Below are 25,062 nucleotides of genomic sequence, written 5' to 3'. Positions count from 1 at the left end.
GCTGTTATAGTTTCGGAGATTTCGTAATGAGGGAGTCAACTTACCATTCCCCGTTTTAGCCCCAAAAAGGAGTTGACTTCTAAAGATACATTATTTGGACACCTTCTCACTATCTAAAGAGCGTACATTTTAAATTTCAAGTCTCTTACTTCAAAAACATAGGACTTTCATACAAACTTCCAACCCCTTTTTACCCCTTTAGGGGTCGAATTTCGTAAAACCCATTCTTAGCGAATGTTTACTCCCTAAAAGGAGCCTACTTGCCAAATTTCAAGTTTGTAGGTGTTATAGTTTCGGAGATTTCGTGATGAGTGAGTAAACGTACCATCCCCCGTTTGAACCCCAAAAGGGAGTTGATTTCTAAAGACACATTATTTGGACACCTTCTCATCATCTATAAGCCATACATTTTAAATTTCAAGTCTCTTACTTCAAAAACATGGGACTTTCACACAAACTGTCAACCCCCGTTTAACCCCTTTAAGGGTCGAATTTTGTAAAATCCCATCTTAGCGGATGTCTACGCCCTATAAGGAGCCTTCCTGCCAAGTTTCAAGTTTGTAGCTATTATATTTTCGGAGATTTCGCGATGAGTGAGTCAGCCTACCATCCCCCGTTTTAACCCCAAAAGGGAGTTAATTTCTAAAAATACATTATTTGAACACCGTTTCACCATCTAAGGAGCTTACATTTTAAATTTCAAGTCTCTTACTTCAAAAACATAGGACTTTCATACTAACTTCCAACCCCCGTTTTACCCCCTTAGGGGTCGAGTTTCATAAAATCCGTTCTTAGCGGATGCCAACGTCTTATAAGGAACCTACCTGCCAAATTTCAAGTTTGTAGGTGTTATAGTTTCGGAGATTTCGTGATGAGTGAGTGACCTTTCGCTTTTATATATATTATAGATTAAAATCGGATGCGCAACTATTATAAAATAACAATAAGTAATAATATGCAATAAATATATAAAATAATAAAATGTTCACTTCATGAAATTTAGTTTGGTTTGTTTATCTTTTTTCTCAGGGCTTCCTGAATACGTTATAAATAAACAATTGTAAAACGTAATTAAATTTACAGTTGGCATTTAGAAACAATTATATTATTTCAATTAAGTATTACACAATTGTGGTTATTATTCGAAGTACGTTTTATTATTTTCATATTCATAAAAAATTATAATTTGAAATATTAGACCAAATTACTATCCCTATACGTACTTAATTGTTAATATTGTAACCTATATTATTATATATTGTATTAGGAATATTGAGAAAACAATTTAATTATTCTTTACTAAACGTAGTAACAATTGCTTAACTTGCTGTATTGGTTTTTGTTATAATAATAAAAAACCATAGGTATAAGGAATATAAATGATGAAGCGAGTTTTATTTGGACAGGAGTGACGTAGGTTAGCAGTCCGAGAGTTTATGATAATTCGACCTGAAAAAGTTCAATGGGGCCACACTTTGTAAGAAAAATCAATAACACTGTCGATGCCAAGTTGATACGAGCCCAATCAGCTGTTAAAATCTTTGCTTAAGAATTTACTGTCAATATATATAAACATAAATTATCGTTTCATTTATGGGAAACATTACATTTAATATATTTATTATAGACTGAACACGTAGGTAACAAGAAAAGATGCACCTTATTTTTAAATATAACATTACAAAATAATTGAGAGATAAAAATAGAACAAATTGAGCTCTGCTCCCATTTTATCAATAGTAATAGATTTAGAATTTCTGTCCCAAAAATATAAGAGCTCAAAAGACAAAGTCAAACAAATATATTTCCTTCCAAAGTCAACACGGTATAAAACGACAGAATGGGTGGTGCAGTGATCTGTATCTAGTAGAATATAGAGAAATAAAGCTACTAAATTATACTTTGAAAATACCAAAGATGCAAGTTGTATGTTTTTGCTTTATATTAAATATGCTACCACAAAATAGTAAACAACTAAAGTAACAAACTAAAGGTTAGTAAATCTTTTTATTCCAGTCACGCGGCTTAGTTTATATCACGTAGCACAGGTGTCAATCAATTAACATAATGCATTATTCATTGTTATATTAATTGTTACGATATTTGAAAGCTCGAACAAAAGTCTCACCAAGTGTAATATATATATATATATATATATATATATATATATATATATATATATATATATATATATATATATATATATATATATATATATTTATTTATTTATTTATATATTTTTTTATTAATATCATGCAGGGCTGCGTAAGAGCACCGTACAAAGTAAACTTTAATTACTCGAGATCGGAAGCCGTAAAAATAAAAACAGACATGATTCATCGTTGCTCGGTCACGCACCCTTGGTTTATAATATCAGCTGCAAACTTTCCGTGCGGCTGCTATTTTTACATGCTAATGGACTTCAAATTAACATGAAATTTCGATTACTTGAAGTGTTTAATTCTATACGAAATAAAAATGGAATTACACAAAAAAAAATACATAAAAATTTACACAGTCATCTTATATTATATAAAATTCTCGTGTCACAATGTTAATTATCATACTCCTCCAAAACAGCTGGACCGATTTTTATCATATTTTAGGTGTATATCGGGCAGGTCAGAGAATCGGTCAACATCTATTTTTCATATCCCTGAGTAACAAAGGTCAGCTAGTAATATAGGTATAATAATTTAACTTTTTAATCGTTAGTAATTGTTTATATTTTTTGTAAATTAATCGTTAAATAAAATTAAATACAATATTTAGTATGGAAGTGTAATATTTTTTTATAGCAAATGGATTTAACTTTCCTCTGTTTATCTCCGTGCAATATTATGCTAAATAGAAATAATATTTTGATGCGATATACGAGTAAATCAGTAGTGTTTATTTTTGTTTACCATCATGGTCAATTTTAGACTTCAGTTGTAACTAATCATGTGAGCACAAATTTTTAAGCTGAAATTTAAAAATAAAATTAAACAAAGCTTAGTTACGTAGTCAATAATATTCGCAACATTCAATTTTACTTTTAACTACCTGTGCCCGCGACTTCATTCGCATGGAATTAAAAAAAAATATTGTTTAGTTCGTACAGTTACAAAATAAATAAATTTCTAAAATAAAAGTAGCCTAAGTTATTCCTTATTAGGTCAGCTATTTACCAGTGAAAGTCCCGTCAAAATCGGCTATTTTATTTATTTGTATAGATTATTAACATCGAATATTACAATGGAACAAGAAATCAGTCAAAATAATTTAAACGTTCTTTTTCTAAGTATTTCAATCAAGTGACGTATTTAACATACGCATATTTTTATCTCTTGACACGTTGTAAACAAATGGTATTCAAATTAATATGTAGGTACTAATTTTATCGGAGATGTTATTGACCATATTATAGAACTAATACGTTCGATTTTACAAAGAGTTTTTATACGTAGGTACTTTAATGTAAATACGTCTTCCTTCAAAATTTGGTGTTTGTCAGTTATTATTTACAACACGGGTTTACAAATAACTTGAGTATTATCTACCAACAATCGCCCAGTCATCAAAACAAAAATTACTCGATGGATATTTTCGAAGTTTTCCACGAATTATGAAAAATCTGCTACTGGGTACGTGCATATTTAAGCCAGACGATAAATAAACTTGTCAAATATGAAACAAATAAGGCAAAGTGACAGCAGCGTACTAAGATTGTAATTAGCATATATTATTATTTCTTGCTTAGTCGCTAATGTTTTTTTTACAATGAATTTACTGCTAAGGCATTATACATATATGGTCATTATTTTTATGAATAACAGATAATATTTACTCTAAACGTAGTAAAATACGACCATTTCGTCGTTGATAAAATAAAACCTTGGCCTATTGGTCCTGTAAAAATACTAGATGATGTGGCCACGATGCAGTTATCATATGTAAACAAAGATTAATCTTTGTAAGGCAAACGTTTTGTAATACAAAACTAGGTTATCGCCGATATGTCCTTCGATGTAATGATGCGCCTTTTATATTACAATGATAACATCGATCATTGGCCCGTATTACTTGCAAACAACGATGTTAACGTCACATTTTGTGTTTGTATAAAACGTGACAAAAACATCTCGTATCAGTTAAATCTGTGTAAAAAATAATAATAAGAAAAGATAAAATTTAATATTTTTTTATTTTAAATATACGGTCTTTGAAACAAAAGAAAAGGAAAAAATTTAATATTAAATTACAATAAAGACAACTCTTAGATTTTATCGCAGTTTATTAAAAAAAAATTTGATGCCCGACGTTTCGGGTACTTTACAGCAACCATGGTCACGGGAGGACTGAGGTGTCAACGTCCTAACGTTACAAAGTTATTCGAAACCACCCTATGTTACATCAATATTTTAATTAGTCTTTAATGAGATTGGTAATCGATTTACGTTTATTTCTGAATTCTATATGTAATTATTTTGCCTTATTTTAAGTGTAAAATAATATAAATACAATATTTTATTTACTTACATCACTACTTTGTCTTGCGTATTCCGTACTTGTATAAAATTGTCATTTTAAATAACTTATCTTTCAGGTCGTCAAAACGTTCCATGACCCATACATGTGTGTGTGTGTGTGATGATGTGAGTGACGCAACGTTACTTCAATCCGTTAAGTTTTTAATTAGCATCACTATCATTAATAGAGTTTCCACGCTGTTTAATTTACTTTACATATCTAATAAGCTTCTATTTCCGCCTACGCACTAATGCAGGTTAAAAATGTTTGACTATGAATTAAGCAGTTTCATGACTTACGTACCAATGCACATTTATCTACTTATTTTAAATTATTTTAAGCTAAATTTTTATCGTTAGGATACAGTGAACACGTTTTCGTATTTGTCATTTCTCAGTATAGCTCTGACCTGAATTTCGATATGTATTAAGTGATCAAAATGTAGTATTAGCTACGGAAGTACTGATAATCGTTGTATTTTTAAATGTGTATGTATAAAATCCTGCTAGGCAACGTCCAGTTTACGTGTACTTGTTTCACATTAGGTCAAGACCGATTCTTTCGAGATCGCATCGTGTTTCGCAAGAACATATTTCACGAACATTACAATACTCTTCTTTTAAAAGTATGCTAATTTTGTATAAAATATAAAAATTTATAGGTCATAACCGAACCGAATGTTTTAGTCACTCGTACCTAAGATCTTATCGAATCCGTTGATTCAAAGTAATGAAATTAATAATAAAATATAGTAACCTATCATCCACTCACAGAGAGTGTTAAACTTATAAATGTTACAGTATACATTTACGTGTATGATAATTTATTGAGTATCTATATCTATCTGTGATATGGATTGCACGATTACATTTCACGAACGAAATATAACCATTGACACACGACTACTCGTAAGTTCACGCATCTTTACGTCACTGGTCAATTATAATTTTAATTTTTTTTTTTTTTGTACATTTTGTTGAGCGACGTCTTGCAATTTTAATTTTATATTTTTCTCAACTAATATTAAATGGGGACTTTATCCTCAGACAATTCCTTCAATTACATTTTTATTGTCAGTATCAAGACGCTAATATTTTAAGTCTTTTTTGCATAAAGACCATAAGGTAAATCTTATTAATTTTGCCTTTTCTCAGTCCTCCCGTGACGGTTGCTGTAATGCGGCATCTAAAAAGCTTAATAAACCGCGATAAAATTCGAAAACGTTGTTTCATTATAATCCTAATTATGTTTCGTTGCTGAGTAATTTTCTTTCACAGTACGTCTTTTATGATCATACTTGAAGTAAGGTCTTATTTCCAACTCGAGTCCTTTGTTCACGTGTAACAAAACGTTTGTCATGCCATACAGAAATATCTTTGTCTCTCATCGTTTTACGTCCACGATTATCGTGCGAGATCGTAATGAGGGCGGAAATTTTCTTAATATAAGGACTCTGTTAAAATATTTTTATTAAAGTATATATCAGTGAATTAAAATTTTATTAAGTTTCCATTGGGTATTATAGAAATTATTTTAATTTTATTCTCCCTGTAAAGCAGTCGCGTATTTTATTGACCTTTGTTATTTACGAATTCTTCGATTTAAAAAATATGGAATACATTTAGGTGCACATATGGAATCATGTGTGTGCGAAACTAACTCGCACGTGATGGATTTTTATTTAAATTCCAATTAAAATAAAACATTCTGGATAAGGCTGGAGAAATACGTCGCTATTATCACCACAGATGTCATTTTGAACGTTGGCGCAGTTTATATAGGCCCTGTTTACTGCTCCGCGGGTTGTAGGTTAGATTCTCGCCTGAGTCTAGGTATAACAGAGAGACAAACTTCTTAGCATTGCATGGATTCACCGTGTAATAATATATTTATATGTGTATTTTCCAAAAAAAAAAAATTAGTTATAACAGTCGGCTATTACCATAATACAAGCATTAAGTTGCTTACCTTAGAAAAAGACGATCGTGTGTGAATGTTACTTATATTTTAATATTTATTTCATCAGCTCTTTATTGACATAAAAGCCTATCATTAATAATCCTATGGAAAAAATCTCATAAAACATGGACAAATGCAGACCAAATTCTCATACAAGGTTATGAGGGTCTATGAGATCTGATAGATTCTTATAACTCGGTATGAGAATTTGGTCTACATTTGTCCGTCTTTTATAAGATTTTTTTCATAGGGAAAGAGCTAACGTAATGTGTGTATGAAATTATGCATTCTTATAGAACGGAGTCATTTTGTCACCCAGAAATCTAAATTAAATATCTAGTGGTAGCCGAGTATAGTGATATATGTATATTCAGTTACTAGACGCTTCGTGCATTAGCAACTTTATTAAGGCTAATAAATAAAAATATAGACATGCATTTGTATGTGATAATAAGTATATTTATTGATTTATTTGAAAACCAACAGCAGTACAATTCGTATATATATAAAATTTAACATAATATTAGTAATATTAAGGCCAATAATAGATTTTCATATCTATACATCTTAGTACTGTTACAAAATATATATACTACTGTCCAGTATTGAAAGCTGAAATTAAAATGACTTGAAAAACAAAACAAAACAAAATTAAAGTTAATAATATAGTAACATAAAAGATACCCATCACATTAAACATTACAGACTAGATAACAACGTAACGTAGAATAAGTACAGTGAGTCCAAATGTATATAAATAGCCATTGTAACATAATTTTTATATTTAATTACAAACAGACACTCCAACTTTATTTATTTGTGTAGATAATAAAACATTGTTGTAGTTACATAACAAACACAACAACATACACATACAAATATAAAATAAAATGGTCTTACATTTTTCAAGAAAGTAGAATATGAAACGAAGTAGATCATTGTCAAAACGACAACGGTGTCAAACAAATAATGTTTATCCGGGAGTTTACTGTAGTTACTTTATAACATAATTTATTTACTAAAAGACTTTAATGTGTAACATGTAGGATTAGGATCAAAGCTTAATCCACCAGGCTGCTCCTGCGAGTTGGCGTGTATATTCCCTTCCATGAGTAACGATCGCTATCAGGTGTACATGGTAACAACAGGGTCCGATAGCCTAACGAGCTCTCCGAGGCACGATGGGGAGACCCACAAGGGCTGCACAAACACCCAAACCGTGGCAAACATCTGTATGGCTAATACAATTGTTTGTCATGTGCGGGGATCAAACCCGCACTATAATTTATGCTAACAATAAATTTATAATAACAATATATTTATATAATTCTAAGCAGAGCCCAATGACAAGGACGCAATACTGAAAAATACACGCACAAAATTACTGGAACGTTAATATTTCGGGTATTTCCCGTTTTGTGGGTGTCCCAACCAGACCGGAAATAAATATTTGTATAATCTCAATCTTAGTTCGCATTGACTATCTGAAACAAAATCTCTGTGCACGGTCGAGATATGAAAAACGCAGGCATCGATATCATCAAAATAGCATATTTCAAAGCGGCCAACAAAAGGTATTGGGAATAGTGCACTACTAATGTGGTCAATGGTGATTTACCGACCCGGGAATCGATAGCTAATTTTTAGCGAAGTATTTGGATGGACCCCATTGACCATATTGAGAGTGGTTGGATGGATGTTGTCAGGAAATGGTGCAGCTAGAACAAATATGGATAAGTTCAGAAAATATAAGTTATGCAATCCGTTCAAGATCGAATTGGAAATATCCTGGACTGGACGGATTGCATAACTTTTGGGTTAAATGGTTCCATTAGTTCACACCCCATCCCTGCACTACAATTTCAAGGAGCAATTTTTAATAATTCACTGCCAAAATTCATGACGACTGGCACCACATTCCTGTTATACAAATCGGGATGTACCGCTGATCCAAAAAACTACCGCCCTATAACTTGCTTACCATAACCTTTGTTCTCGTCGTAAAAATTACAAAAAATATTATGTAAGTTTGCTAGTCGCGGTACCAAGGAACTTCTCATAGACATACGCCAATAGGTACGTCGATACCGGAAAAATTTGGTTAGCGCTTGAATTAACTACAAGAAAGCGTATGATTCAGTGCCTCATACATGGTTTATGAAAGTTATGGAGCTGTATAAAATTGATGCTACTTTGTGCTCTTTTCTGAGTACGTGTATGAGACAGTGGAATACTTTTTCACGTCATCTGGGTGCGGTCGATGTACCAGGATCAACTGAGCCGATAAGAATTATGCGGGGTATTTTTCAAGGTTCAAGTTTGAGTCCACTTTGGTTTTATCTAACCCTGAATCTTTTAAGCACTTTATTATAGGATTCAAGGTCAAATCTCATCTACTTTATATAGATGATTTGAAGCTTTTCGCATCCAAAATACTAGACTTATACAAGTTGTTAAAAATAACAGTAAGTTTTAGCCTTTGTATAAGAATAGAGTTTTGCGTGGATAAAAGCACTGTCACCCATGTAGAAAGAGGTAGAATTGTATCATCAGAAAATTTAAAAATTGCGAACTATTTGTCCTTAAGATCTCTCAACGAAGGTGAAACCTATAAATATCTTGGAATGTCAGAGGCATTGGACATTGATGACGGAGCCATGAAACAACTGGTAAGGGAACGATTCTTAGACCGGCTGAAGAAAGTTCTCAATAGCTTTCTATCGGGCAGTAACAAGATACGTGTCTTTAACAATTGGGTTATGCCCTTAATCGTCTATACCTTTGGCATTTTAAAATGGACTCAAACAGAATTAGATTACCTTGATCGTCAAGTCCGTAAACTCTTAAAAGCGTACCGAAATACATCATCCTTGAGGTCGTAGCTTTTTAAACGCTACAAAATCTCTACAATTGTGAAGTGTATAGTCTCAGAGAGTACTTTTTAAATATCAAGAGTTATATGCACATGAACGTTATTGCAGTGGATAAGGGTCTTACTCCGCTGTCCTTAGGCAAAGATAAATATCGTAATCCTATAATAATGAGTACCGTTGACCCCATGGCTGTATAGAAGAGCAAAAAATTACATGGTCGGTTCTACCAAGTTCTTACAGACTCAGATTGTAGACTAGCCTAGCTCTAAAAAAAAAAACAAAATTAAGTAAATATTTAGACCTTGCGCGCGAGATTAACCGGCATGTGGAGTGTAGACGACGTCGATCAATGGTCTGTTAGCGAAGAATTTCGGAACTCTCGCTTGACTGTTGAATCAAGGGTCGAATTAAAAAGGCAGTATTGCCATTTGAATTCGACCCCTGAAACTGCAACAACACATTGTGAGGAAGTTCCTCAGCCTGGAACTTTAACTACCGGCAGCCTGGGTCTCAACCTACCACCGGAGGACTACTATTTTTATATTTTTAAACATTTTTATTTTTCTTTTTTTATAAATATAAGGAAATATATTGAATAAAAGTCATAATAGTAAATAACAAACGTTACTTTTATCAGTGGAACAGTTAACATATATGTTTTGTATCTTATATGAATTTAGATAAATGTCAAAAGATCATATCAACATATTTGTTAGATTCCACTTCCGATTTTATGACTGCGTCTAACTATGGACGTTGAAGGCCGTTTACTTTATGAATATAAATATTATGAGACTTTTATGTTTCAACTTTTGGCGTTATTCTGTATTCCGTTACGAAATTAAATACAAATATTTATAGGGATAGGAATACAGATATAAATAATAAAAAAAGGTAAGAGTAATAATTTTTATTGATTTGAATAAGACGCAAAAACCATATGACAATAAAATATTTTGTTGGAAATATATTAAAAAGATAAGAATATTATTTCATAAAAGAAACGAGTACAGTTGTACCTATACAATTATTTGTTTAACCGACTTCAAAAAAGGGGGAGGTTACTCAATTCGAACGTTTATGTATATATATACTAGCTGCTGCCCGCGACGTCGTCTGCGTAAACGCTATACAGCACCAAAAATACCTACGATTATACCTTTTAAAATAACATTCATTTTCCCGTTTTTTCTTTACATTTCATATCAGAAAAATCTCATAGATGGCGCTGCTTTAAAATTGTCTTGTCTACTTATATTCATTTAATTATGTTTATCAGCTTAATTACTTATATTGCGTGATTTTTATAGTGTGAAGCTAGTTTATATAGCATGGTTATTAACATAATAACAACAACATTCAAATATGCGTCGTTAGATTACACGTTGTTACAGAATGCGTTGAGGAAATAAAGGTGATAGCATGATAATGTGTAGCCTATATGTTGACCCGACTTCTTAATAATATTCGTGCCAAATTTGAAGTAAATCCATGCGGTACTTTTTGAGTTTATCCCGGACATACATACAGACAAACAGATAAAAATTCTAAAAACTATATTTTTAGCTTCGGTATCGATTGTAGATCACACCCCAAGCATTCTTTTAAAAAAATATTCAATTTACAGTTTTTACTTTCCTACCATTTTATTATATGTATAGATACATATATGTTCGCGGATAACTTCGTCGTTTCTGAACCGATTTTGATAATCCTTTTTTTGTTGGAAAGGAGATATCCCAGGTGTGGTACCGTGATAAGGAAACCAGGATCTGATGATGGGATCCTAAAGAAATCGAGGGAAACCCTAGAAAATCCGCATAACTTTTTACTTGGTGTACCGATTTTGATAATTTTTAATTTAATCGAAAGCCGATGCTTATCATGTGGTCACCTTTAAATTTCGTCGAGATCTGATTACAACTTTGGAGTATGTCTCTATCTTTGATAATGCGTATTTTCTTGACTATTTTTTCGTCTACCTACGTTGTATTTATTACTTGTCGATGTAATTGAAGTCCATCTTTTTTTTCGTTTGCCAGCAAACACAATTATTGACAATAATTTCTAAATTACATATTATGGTCTATATCGGCAAAAGCATTATCGCCGATAATCTCTTATAATTAGAGATGGATATCGTAAATAAAAAATAACTTCGTCAGACAAATAAAGAATAGTACGGCAATTAATGACGATAACGGATTTAAATACTACGTGGGGTTCTTATAACTTTGAAATAGATTTGTTACTTATAATTACTCTTTTGATACATATTTATGTATTATTAAGTTAATTTTTATTAATTAGTTGTGTATCAATATTTGGATGAACTTTTGAACTAAAATAGCTATTTAATTGTTTATTGATTTTAATGGAAACAAACAATACCTATATAATAATTTTTACACATAGCACAAATTTCGAAAATCATTATCAGAACAATTTCCAATGGTCTATGTTAATGCCCATATGTTTTTGAAATTTAAAATATTAAAATGCGCTAGTCGGATTTTATTATTACAAGATTACTGTGAGTGGGTACCCTTTTTGATGCTTACCTAACGCCCTTAAAGATAGACATAAAAACAAATATTAGTTTTTTGTATGAGAAACTTTATTTAATTTTAATTATTCTCTGTCGCAGACTGTAAATATTAATTTATTATATAAAATATCCGCTAACGTGCCATTATACAATTAATCTATACAAATAAAATTTGAGTGTCTTTTTGTTATATTAAAATAACCTCTTTTTACTAAATTCATATGGATGTTATACGGTACATATATCAAAATAACATTTTTTACAATGTTTGTATGTCTGTCTTTCCGTATGTTCCGGCTAATCTCTGAAACGGCTCGACCGATTTTAACGGGACTTTAACTAGCAGATAGCTGATCTTATGAGTAACGAAAGCTACTTTAATTTAAGAAATTTATTTATTTTGTAACTCTGCAAACTAAAGATAAAATTTGAGTGTCTTTTCGTTATATTAAAATAACCTCTTTTTACTAAATACATATGTATGTTATACGGTACATATATCAAAATAACATTTTTTTACAATGTTTGTATGTCTGTCTTGCCGTATGTTCCGGCTAATCTCTGAAACGGCTCGACCGATTTTAACGGGACTTTAACTAGCAGATAGCTGATCTTATAAGGAGTAACGAAAGCTACTTTAATTTAAGAAATTTATTTATTTTGCTGCGAACTAAAGATTTTTTTTTAATTCCACGCGTACGAAGTCGCGGGCATTGCTAGTACAGAATAAACCTATTACAAAAGTACATATATACCTAGTTTAAAGCTTCAATCAAAATAAGCCAAAATCAAAAACAATATCGGATCCAAACACACTCAATAAAACTAATTCATCCTCATACATTATACTAATTACTTTATCTGATTAATATTTCCTAGGTTTAGTAATATACATTCACAATAGTCGACAATAAAGTTACATACGAAATTTTATGGTTACTCATGCTTCTGTTTTGTAGTTTATTTAGTTTTATAACCTTGTTATAACAAACGTCTTCTGACCCAAAAATAATTATTCAAATTAGACTTGTACGATACTTCGATTAACGCGCTATACAATATAAAAATTCGAGTAATGCCTTACATATAATGCGAATAAGTAAATAAGTTAAAAACAATAGAGTGAATTCGATATGTATATTGGAAAATATAAAGATATACGAGTAGGTAAATTCATATTGATCACATGATATCGAAGGAACATGGTTTTCTTACTCATTGTAGCTCATTACACTGAGTGTACTGTAATCTGAGCAACCTGTGGTCAAACAGTCGTATCAATAAAACCAGAATGTAGACCAAAACCACACGTCTTCGTAGTCATACATATAGTCACTATTTGAAAGAAGTTAAGTAACTTGCGATTGTGTGAATACACATATAGTTATGGATCAGTTGGTAAATTAGTTACGAAATTTCAAAATTTTGTCATGTATAATAGAAACGACAACATAACCTGAGGAAAGATTTGTCATTGTGTTTGTTTGTAATGGATAAACTCAAAAACTACTGGATCGATTTAAAAAAACTCCTTTACCAGAAAAAAGCTACATTTATCACTGAGTGACATATGTTATATTTTAACGGTATAAAACGGATCAGCCTAAAATAGTAACCACGGGAGGAATTCTAGTGAAAAATAAACAACGACGCCAAAAATAATTTTGACCGCAAAGCTTAAGCTTATGAATCCAGACTGATTTGAAATGGTTGTTTGTTATTTATTCAAGCTATTCGAAAATGGGTTTTATACGATATTCTTGTTCCAATTTCTATGACCTAGCCATATTATTTTCGAATGGTCACGTCAAAAGATAAAGAGATACAAATCTATTTATGAGCATAACATTCGGTATATTGATCATTTTCTTATTACTTTAAGAATATATCGATATATCGAAATTCGTGTAAAAATAATAAGTATTGTCAATGATTTTTAAACCTATTCGTCACTATTATTAACTCTAATTATAAAGTCACCTTCATCAGGTTCACACATTGAATTATGTTGGCGGTTTTTGTCGATATGTATTACTTCTTGAACTTCAAAGATTAACATGAGAATCGTTATGTTAATTATCTGTCTGTCTAATTACACGGTATAATTTTAGGTAATAGAAATTTCATCGTTAGCCAATCGTTAACATTATCTATCGCTTGGCAGTTGTACACAAGATTACGTAATCCGTAATATTATAGTAGGTAGGTATATTCCAAGTGTTGTTAACTAGTAAACACGTTAATGCGCAGATAATTGATTTTAAACAATAATAGTTTTAATTATTTTGTACGTGTATATAATTTACAAATTAATAAATCAAGTTAATACAAAGGGTCTTAATATAGTGTATTTAATGACTTATTGTAATTTAAAAAAAAATCCAGTATGTACAAACGGCACGGTATTGTGACGTCACTACTCCGTTGGGCATGGTGCCAATTCGTAACATTCAATGTCTAGTGTCAGGGTCCAATTTATTTACGAACTAAAGTAAAATTTTATTTTACTTCATCCCAAATTTTGTAAGTTGTTAATATAATATTAACGAAACTTTATTTTATATCGTTCGTACTTGTTTCAGTCAATTTCAATTTTATGTAAATGTACCGTAAAATATAATCTATTGAAAAATTAATGAAGAATACGTGATGATTTTTAATAAAGAATACCTACTAGCTGGGCCCCGCTGTTTCAAGCGCGTTGATTTTAAGAAAATAACAACCTTCCTTCTTAAAACATACCTAACCTAAACTAACTTTTTAGTTTAAATTTTTTAGTTGTCGATGCGGGTAGAGCAAGCAATTATCTATAAAATGATTTATAATTTATGTGGATTAATTATGAGGTTTTTTTCCAAAAAGGGAGGCAAACATCTTAGCGTATTAATATATATATATTCACAGTGTCGCCTACTTGGTCCAATTATAAATGTACAAATAAGCCATTCAAGAAACTACATAGGTATGCAACTGCAGTAAATCGTCAAAATCGATTCGACCGCTTAGAATGAGTTCAGTGACCTACAGAAAAATTATGTAAATACTATTACTGACGAAATATTTCTTTGTTTATTGATGCACATACACTTAAAGTCTGAAAAGTATGTTTATCAGAACATTATTCAACGTCTAGAAAGCTACTTATATGGAAGTAAATAGGCTATAATCGTATGGCAATAAGCAATAGTTTAGTTCATATATTATAGGCATTGAAATAAATTCTAACAGGCTAGTTGTATGTTAAATATTAAGAACATTAAATCTTGCTAATATAGAGATAGTCGATATTATTCGATTCTAACATCGACAATTATAAAGATAAGTAGGTATACTTTCTCCAGCAAAATTCCCGTTCAGGGTAAAGTTGCAATATACGTATAAGCTGTGTGTTATTCTGGACTTTACATATACTTGATTTTGGAATATTAACAAAAATATATCCACATTAACTATCCTTAGATAGCTTTTTAACATTAACAAGTAATGTATACCTAGAAATTCAAAGGAAAATAAATACCAGAAATTTGTCATCCCTTTAAATCTAACTGTTTCTTTGTCTTAACGTTTTTATTCTAACTAGTGGTCGAAATTCGACCATAATTAATTTAAATTATAAGTATTAACATTATTCTTTCTCAATGACGATATACTCCTAAAAAATAAATTAAAACAGTAGATATATATGTATGCGAGTATGTGTCATATACACAGTAGTGTGTGTAATGTTTTTTTTTTATTGATTTAATGTTGTTTTACGCATACTTAAAAAAAATATTAGCATGCTGCAATCCTCCTTCTCTATATAAATTATAAAATGTGTGCGAAATTAAACTCCTCCGTCCGCGCAATTTGTTTTTGATTCACGTATAGATGAGTAGATAAACTAAGTGACTAAATAGAAAGGTTATTCAAAAATGAACTTAAGTATATATGTGCATACAATTATAATGCTGTGTGGTTACGGCAGTAAAGAATATAGCCATCCTCTCTCTTCCCGTGGGTTTCGTAAGAGGCGACTAAGGGATAACACAGTTCCACTACCACCTTGGAACTTAAAAAGCCGACCGATAGCGGGATAGCCATCCAACTGCTGACTTCCAAATGCATAGGCCAAAGACGGGCAGCAGGGTCTTCGGTGCGACAAAGCCAGCCCTGCGGTCACCAACCCGCCTACCCAGCGTGGTGACTATGGGCAAAACACATGAATTCACGCCATTTTTGGCACGAACTTGTGGAGGCCTATCCCCAATGGTGGACTGCAATAGGCTGAAGTGATGATGATGATGATGAATTATAATAATAATAATAATTTATTTCAAATATTTACATGGTACAAAATGGTACATATATTATAATATTAGTTAAAAGAACCTATATTACTCGCTTTTTCTACGCGCTTAACGCAACGTAGAAAAAGCGAGTGTTCAAATTTATCGCGAGATTTGTTTACGTTTTTTGCAACACTTCTTCGTGTATGAGATGTCTAGAATTCTAGACGAAGTACGTTTATCTGGTTACTACTTTTTGTACACTTGAGTTGCAAAAATAATTGTAGCTTTTCCACATTAATTTAGTCGTTATTTTATTTATTAATAATAAACTTATAACTGTGATATTTTCTTTGTTTAATAATAAAATTATTGAAATAATGTGTTTTACAAAATCATAAGGAACAAGAAATGCGGGTCATTAAGTTGAAAAGTAGTGGAAGCATCTTGCCGCTCCATTATGCATAAGAAAGATTATTAGGTAAAAAGTGTTTGTAACTAACCTGCACATAATATTTTGGATTTTGTTCAATAAGTTGTTATTTATTTAACATTTTTTTTATTTGAGTAAAATATTGATTGATAATTAAGTGTTAGGGTGATTTATTTATTGTATTTTGCTTATTACTGGTATGATTTCGAACTAGAGAAATTGAAAATTTTTAGAATCTACCAAAGGTTATTTTAATTTAACTTTATAAATTATGATTTAAAAAAATACATTTCTATATTTATTTCATGTAGCTGGCATAATAATGTTCCATTAAGGTTATGGTATTATTTCAATAACAATAGGTATTTAAATTACATTATTGTTTTTTACATTAAATGTTGTTATTAAAATCAATCAAAGTTGTATTGAGTTACTCTGATATTCAATACTGGTACTTATGTTTTGAGGAAAACTATCTGAGTATTAAGTACAAACGTAATCTTTTCATCATTATGTTACCTTACTTATATAAAAAAAAACGAACGAATAGGCATATTTCGGGCGTCTTGACGGAATATAAATTAAACGTAGTCGATATTTTCTTCCTTGTTTAATTTATTGATTAGTCTTTGACCTTGATTATGGTTGTATACTTACATTACTAGCGATCCGCCCCGGCTTCGCACAGGTTCAAAAACGATCAGTGTTCTTCTACTATATTATGCATGTATTACACATATCCTTCCTCGGAATCACTCTATTTACTAAAGAAAACCGCATCAAAATCCGATACGTAGTTTTAAAGATCGAAGCATACAGACAGCGGAAAGCGACTTTGTTTTATACTATGTAGTAATATATTATTCTACGACATTGGAACGTAACTCGGTTTGGTTTTATAGCTAAAGTTATCGATTACGTTGCTAAGAATATAAAATACAAACGAACATACAATGGTTTTAAATATATTAATGTTCGTTTATATCCGTATTGTTAAGGCGGTCGACTGTTTTAGATTATTTTTTTTATAATTCATTCGTAAATGTCAAGGAAAATATTTATCGAGCGTATTTAAATAAATTAATTTTACAATAAGTAAATAGTATATTAATTTATTTTATCTTTTGTTTCAGGTTTATAACAGATAACAAAAATGGCTGATTCAGGCCACATCAAAATAGAAGGTGAGTTAAACATATAAAAATATAAAAGTATTATTACCTGCAAACGTCAAGTTTGAAGTCATAACCCGATACTTCAGGTCGTGTACTAATTAAAATTCTTTGTTTTATTTCATAAATGTCAACAACATTATGACTCATACTACTTCACAAAGGAAAACAGATAATTTTCTAAATAACAATAATTTTTATATTCAATCGCTATAAGTTATATTAAACGAATAAAATTTAATCGTTAAATTTACAAGAAAACTTCATCTGTCGAAATGACAAATGTTATTAGCGACTACAGAAAAGGTTAGTTGTTGCAGTAGACAATAATTGGCATATGTTGTATATTAATAAAGTAATATTATTTTCTACGCGAAGTAATTTCGAAAGAGTAAAATAATTAATTATAAAACATTTTGTCATCATTCGAGAACCGAACGCCGAATATTGAGACAAAAGACTATAGATAAATTAGTATTATTTTTATAAACATACGGCATAGGTATAGTTCCGTGTCTGCCACATATTAACTTCGAAAAGCGCTAAAGAATTAAATAGAAAAAAAAAAATACTAAAAAACACTGAAAATATATTTATGCAACTTCATTTATAATTCCACAGATAACCCAAAGATTCTTTCGGGTCCAGTCCTAACCAACTCCCCTAACGCAGTATTATCCAAAACACTATTGGGTCGTTATAATGACCTTCAACTACCAGCAGACAGGATCTTGGCCACGTATGTGTGGATTGATGGCACCGGCGAGCACATGAGATGCAAGGATAGGACTTTAAACTTTATTCCTAAAGCACCAAAAGGTAAGTATTGCTTAATATGTATTTTGCATTATTTGAAAACAAAGAGTTTTTAAATCATGTAAACAACTTATCGTTATAGCTGACATAAATATTTCCATTCAAATAATGTTATATTAAGACGTATTAACGTGAAACTGCGTAAATCAGATATTTGCAAAATAATTGATAAACCTGACAAATTCAACATTTAAATCTAATCAGTTAAATAATAAACAATCTGTACTTAACTTATTTCATATATTCACGTCATTTTGTCTTTTATCGGAGCATGTTTTTTTTTCTGAAAGCTAGAATTTTTGTAAATTATATATTTTTTTAAGTATAGTTTAATCAAAATAACAATAATCAATGCCTTGTCTCCACGAACAGAGAATAAATTAAATTTTATACTCAAAGTGAAATTCAACACAGCAAATTAAATTTATGAACGAGTGTTTCCTTGTTTATACTTTTATTTGTCATAAAGTGAACTATAGATAACAATGAATATAAAGGAAAAAATAAACATAGCATGTATTAACTCGGTCATTAGTGTATTGTTATAAACAACTTTGTTATAGTCAACTGCATGAAACATTACACTCTCATTAAACGGCCTACTTTTTAATACGTCCGCATTAACTATTGTAATTAGCACAGTCCGCGTAATTTCGCGGCCTTCAACAGTAATACTTGTTAGGATATTAGTAAACAACACTGTTAAATAAATCAGTTGCGTATAAACGGGCTTTTAATACATGGTAGGTACAACTCGACGAAAAGGGAATGACCGCGTGGCCGAAATTGTCGACCACGCACATTGGTTATTCTTAAACCAACGTTATGATCAATATTTTTACCATTGAATAAGTCACGAGATATCTGTAGGTATGTTATTATTGTAACGATATCTAACTATGTCAAACAGATATAGGTATTTTGTATGTATTCTTCAAATGAAACCTACTTATGTACGAGCTACAATATTATTCATATCCCATTAGCTACAAAATATAAAAATATTATTTTCAAATTTTCTTCAAATATAAATTCTTACAGTGTCTATTACACTTAATTATAGTTAAAATCGTTCGGATAATTGAAGAAATGAATGAAAATTACTGTTTTAATCTATTGGAAAATTGTGAAAGGACATATAGAGAATATTATTTGCCGCCATATTTTTTTCCGAAGGATCTAGAATACTTGTACGATGTTCAATGCAAGCGGAGAGAACAGAGCTCGAACAACTTTGATGAGAATTTAAAAGGTTTCACACTAATATAGTGAACAGCAGACGTAGAAATGTTGTTGTACGGACGATTCATTCACTTAGGTATCTGTAGTTAGTTTTTCTCGTTTTAGTTAATTAGTTTTAGACCAGTGCAGATAGCTTTTGAAACAAAAAAAAATTATAGTAGGATGAAACCCATTGTAAAAGAAAGAGAATACAACGAAAATGAAACGAAAAATAAATTTAGGGTTTAGGGTTTAAGGGTAAAAAACGATTTATCTCGATTTCCGGCTAAACTACAACTGTTAAAAAAGTTCAATGGCAAAGTGTAGGTAGTAAAAAGATCTACAACTTTTTTATTTACACTTTTTTCACATCACCTCAAAATTCACGTGAAAAAATCAAACAACCAAGTTTTTGGTTTTTTATTTTTATCTTTTACAAAATTCTTTTATCTTTTACAAAATTCTTTTTTTTTACAAAATTTGGTGAAAACTTACCTTTTATGTTCCAAGCACATTGTATTTTTTTTTTGATTTATAATATTTATATTTACCCTATTTTGACCTCAATATCGAAAAAGCACCCTCATTTTCAATCGAAAGTTTCAAAATGGGGGTGCTTTTTTTTGATTCTCACGTCGAAATATATATATTTTTTTAAGTTTGTAGGTTTTTTGTTTGTTGAAATCTTTACTTACTGATCATGTTAAAAAATATACATTACTATGGAATATGTTTTCAACCTAAGATCGCCGGTAATTTGTTTTTCCTTTCATTTTCGTTGTATTTTCTTTCTTTTCCAATGAGTTTTATCCTACTATAACTTTTATCACTATTTACCATTTTCAAAGGCTAAAAGCACTGGTCTATTTAGATATAATATAACTTTAAACTATATAAAAAATAACTTTCGTAGTAGTTATATTATTTTAGTTATTTATATAAATAAATAAATAAATAAATAAAATAACTTTTAACTATATAAAAAATAACTTTATTGCTAAGCAAATTTTATTGCTAAGCGCAATTATATTATCGAACGAAATTTTCAATAATAGAATTACGATTGATGTAATTGCATTTAATTTGGTAACTAAACTAGATACTTCAATCTCTAAAACCAAATAATAATTAGTAGGAACATGCTTGATTATTCTAAAAATGCATTATTATAAAAAGCTATGTATATCCTTCATTAATCTTACTTTTCTTAAACTGTTTTCTTTTGTGAGAAATTTCTGAAAAGTCCAATGTTAATACGAACTAGATTATTATTTTTAGGTTTTATTCGTAAGTATTTGCTTATACATACATTGGTCGAGAAAAGCCGCAATTAAAAGCTAACACGGACTAGCTAAATGAACGGCTAGCTAAATACAAGTACCTACCTATTAGATTTATACAGCTATTTACTCTGGCAACTCTAGTAAACATACGGATTTACTAGAATTAGAATTCTGTGAATTATTTATTAGTAAACTAGTGCGGTACTTACAGTATTAGTATAATGTAGGTGTTCATTGCTTTAGAAATACGTTACCTACTAATCGATTGTTTAGTGTAATTATTTTGATACCCGATACTGCAATTGTGTTTCGTATATTGCTTAAAAATAGTCTATTATTCCAGTATTATTGTACTTAAATTACGTTGTTTTGTTGCATAATACATGTTATTTATGATCATTGAACTTTATACTAACGATTTCATTTAATGTGGGTTAATTTAGATAAAAAGTTTTTATCTTTTAGCACTGAATATGTTACGATTGTTTATATAGTACCTACATATCGTGCGTCCGGAGGTTCTCGATTCGGTTGATTTTTCTTTTCTTATATATGTACATCGATTTTGCCGAGATTTCTGAATCAATTTACATGATTCTTTTTTTTTGTTCGATGTGGAATAGTTGCCATTTGGTCCCATAAGATTTGATTCAGTTTGTCTGAGTAGTTTTTATTTTATGAGCATTTTTGTTATCTTGGACGATGAAATTTTTATGATACCTCATAACGTTTTACTGAGTGTAACCCCGAGTGTTTTTCCGTTTAATGTAAAGCCGTTTTTTGACCGAGAAAACAGATTTTTTTTTTGTTATTTCTAATTAACATAACATAGGTACAATCTAAATAAATCCATTTTAATAATGATAAATATATGTAAACAAGTTTAAAATGTATGCTTCTTATAATAAATTACAATGGTCACATGATATATACTAACAATAAAATAATAATTTTTAATTTTAATTATTTAAAACAGATTTGCCGATTTGGAACTTTGACGGTAGTTCAACCGGCCAGGCGGATGGCCACAATTCAGATACTTTTCTTATTGCGCGCGCCATCTACAAGGACCCCTTCCGTCGCGGGAACCACGTTCTTGTTATGTGCGACACTTTCAAGTACAACATGGAGCCTACAGGTGACTACTACAGTAATATATGTATTACATTATATATATTACAATATATAATATATATATATATTACATTTATAAGAACCCTTTATTTAGATTACAAAACACAACAATAGTTATTACTTCGTGTTAATACTATAACAACTAAAACATAAATGTAACTAGGTATATCTGTCATAATTTATATGTAAGCTTTTGACAGTAAATTTTTAGTCTATCGAAACGTCACTGTGTGTATTATTATCACTTCGTTGCTATTTTTACATTAAAATCTGTAATTGCAGAAAGCAACCACCGAGTTAAGTGTCAAGAGGCGTACGACAGATGTAAAGATGAAGAACCATGGTTTGGTATTGAGCAAGAGTATATACTCTTAGACTCTGACCTAAGGCCCTTCGGCTGGCCTCCAGGTGGCTTCCCTCCACCACAGGGCCCTTATTACTGCGGTGTGGGTGCGAACAAAGTCTTCGCAAGGGATCTTGTCGAGGCACATTACAGGTATTATTTTAACACTACACTAAACGACGCTTCAAGTTTGACGACGTGTTGGCGCAACGGTCACAGCACTGCTTTGTGGCTCTTGCGCTGGTAGTTGCGGGTTCGATCCCCGCACATGGCAAACGTTTGTATTGCCCATTATACAGATGTTTGCCGTGGTCTGGGCATTTGTGCTTGTGTATTGTCTATGTTTCCGGACGCTAATTTCGGGGCACACAAGAGAATAATTCTAGTGTGGGTCGTTGAGTGTGAGGCGTTTATTTAATTATTTAAGTGACTACGCAATCCAAACAAAGGTCGATCATTCCGATTTCTTGAAGTACAGCTAAACACTTCATACGGTCAATAAGAATCGTCTGACCCCGTTTAATCGCTATTGAACTTGATTCAAGGAAATTTACCAAGAATAACAAAATTGAACAAAACTGATAATTTGAATAAGGAATTTCGTTTACTGTTCACAGTTAAAATACCATGACATTCTTTTTGTTTTAGGTGCTGTTTATATGCCGGTGTCCCAATTTCTGGCACAAATGCGGAGGTGATGCCGTCACAATGGGAATACCAAGTCGGACCCTCTGTAGGAGTGGCTGCTGGAGATGACCTCTGGATGTCTCGATATATCTTACACAGACTCGCTGAAGAGTACGGCGTCATTGTGACTTTTGACCCCAAGCCTGTACAAGACTGGAATGGCTCTGGTGCCCATACTAACTTCTCGACAAAGAAAATGCGAGAAGAAAATGGAATTATGTAAGTATTAAAGAATTTCATCTTTAAATTGTTTTTGTAATAATGGTGTTCTGAACACTTTTAATGAACATAAATTAGTATACAATTTCAATAAATTTACTTTGTACGTAATTAATGGCTAACAAGCAAAAATAAAATCCACACTAATCATTTCGGATGGTACATACTTTTATGAAAGTGTTAATGAAACTGAAATGCCACTACGTAAACGTAATGTTACAATGTTAATTATCACAGCGAGATCGAGAAGGCCATAGACAAGTTGTCGAAGGTGCACATGAAGCACATCAAGGTGTACGACCCACGTGGCGGCAAGGACAACGAGAGACGGCTCACCGGCATGCACGAGACTGCCAGTATTAACGACTTTAGTGCAGGTAAGTTACGCAATGGTAATAAACTTAATGTTTTAACCAACAACAAAAACATTTAAAAATATCTGAAATAAATAGGGTTTTGAATATTTCTTTTATTGGTAACTAGCGACCCGCCTGGGCTTCGCGCGGGTACAATGCTGATACTAAATATAACTACAGAATGTCTTCATTTATAGTGTAAAGCTAGCTTATAGCATGGTTATTAACATAATAACAACAACATTCAAATATGTGTCGTTAGATTACGCGTTGTTACAGAATGCGTTGAAGAAATAAAGGTTCACTGCTCGTTCCCCGTAGGTGATAGCGTGATAATATGTAGCCTATATGTTGACCCGACTTCTTAATAATATTGGTGCCAAATTTGAAGTAAATCCATGCAGTACTTTTTGAGTTTATCCCGGACATACATACAGACAAACATACAAAAATTCTATAAACCATATTTTTGGCTTCGGTATCGATTGTAGATCACACCCCAAGTATTCTTTTAAAAAAATATTTAATGTACAGTTTTGACTTTCCTACCATTTTATATGTATAGATTAACTTCAAGGATATCTTCATCTAGTCTTATCAATAGAACAAGTTAAGGTTAAATAAAAGGTCACACATTCAAATCAGGATCAAGGCAGTTGAAGTTTCAAGTGATCCGTAATAATATCACAAGATAAATCATAAATCTTCTTTCTTATGAGATGTCAATTAAAAAGTATATGAAATTTCAGGTGTTGCCAGTCGTGCGAGCAGCATTAGGATACCGCGTGCTGTTGCCGAGGAAAAGAAAGGTTATTTGGAAGATCGCAGACCGGCATCCAACTGTGACCCATACGCTGTGATCGACGCTCTCATGCGCACTTGCATACTGAACGAATAACATCGGAGTCATAGAAATCACGCCTCTTCCACACGTGTCAGCTAACATAGGCTGAAACAGCACGACAAATAAAAAAACCTATTGTCTATAGCACATTTTACATTTTTATACACATGGCCTTATATGAAATATTGATGAAATTTTGTAATCTGTAAAATAGTTTTTTTAAACTTTTTACTATATTATTATAATGACAATTAATCGGTGTGAAAGTATATTTTAATTCGAATGGATTCATTTTATTCGAGGGCTTGAATTATAATAACGTGTAATATCAATAAATTTAGAAATTGCTCGTAAATCTTTCTTATAGCGGAATAGAACAAATTTTTAAACGAAA

At 31.2% G+C, this 25,062-nt stretch overlaps 1 protein-coding gene across 1 annotated transcript in view; it reads left to right on the top strand.

Annotated features, from left to right (window-relative positions):
• LOC123669002 (glutamine synthetase-like) overlaps window positions 1-24,815 on the top strand; it is a 30,028-nt gene extending 5,213 nt beyond the window's left edge. Inside the window, exons 2-9 of the mRNA XM_045602679.1 lie at window positions 17,727-17,777; window positions 18,387-18,584; window positions 19,645-19,833; window positions 22,062-22,223; window positions 22,502-22,715; window positions 23,211-23,468; window positions 23,706-23,845; window positions 24,574-24,815. Coding sequence (XP_045458635.1) covers window positions 17,747-17,777; window positions 18,387-18,584; window positions 19,645-19,833; window positions 22,062-22,223; window positions 22,502-22,715; window positions 23,211-23,468; window positions 23,706-23,845; window positions 24,574-24,722 — 1,341 coding nt within the window. The 5' untranslated portion in view covers window positions 17,727-17,746 and the 3' untranslated portion in view covers window positions 24,723-24,815. The remainder of the gene's footprint in view (window positions 1-17,726; window positions 17,778-18,386; window positions 18,585-19,644; window positions 19,834-22,061; window positions 22,224-22,501; window positions 22,716-23,210; window positions 23,469-23,705; window positions 23,846-24,573) is intronic.
• The last annotated feature ends 247 nt before the right edge of the window (window positions 24,816-25,062 follow it).

Source organism: Melitaea cinxia, chromosome Z, assembly GCF_905220565.1.
Source record: "Melitaea cinxia chromosome Z, ilMelCinx1.1, whole genome shotgun sequence".
In the NCBI taxonomy this organism is placed as follows: Eukaryota; Metazoa; Arthropoda; class Insecta; order Lepidoptera; family Nymphalidae; genus Melitaea; species Melitaea cinxia.
The sequence above is the reverse complement of the archived record's forward strand: the minus strand, read 5'-3'. Positions and strand labels throughout refer to the sequence as shown.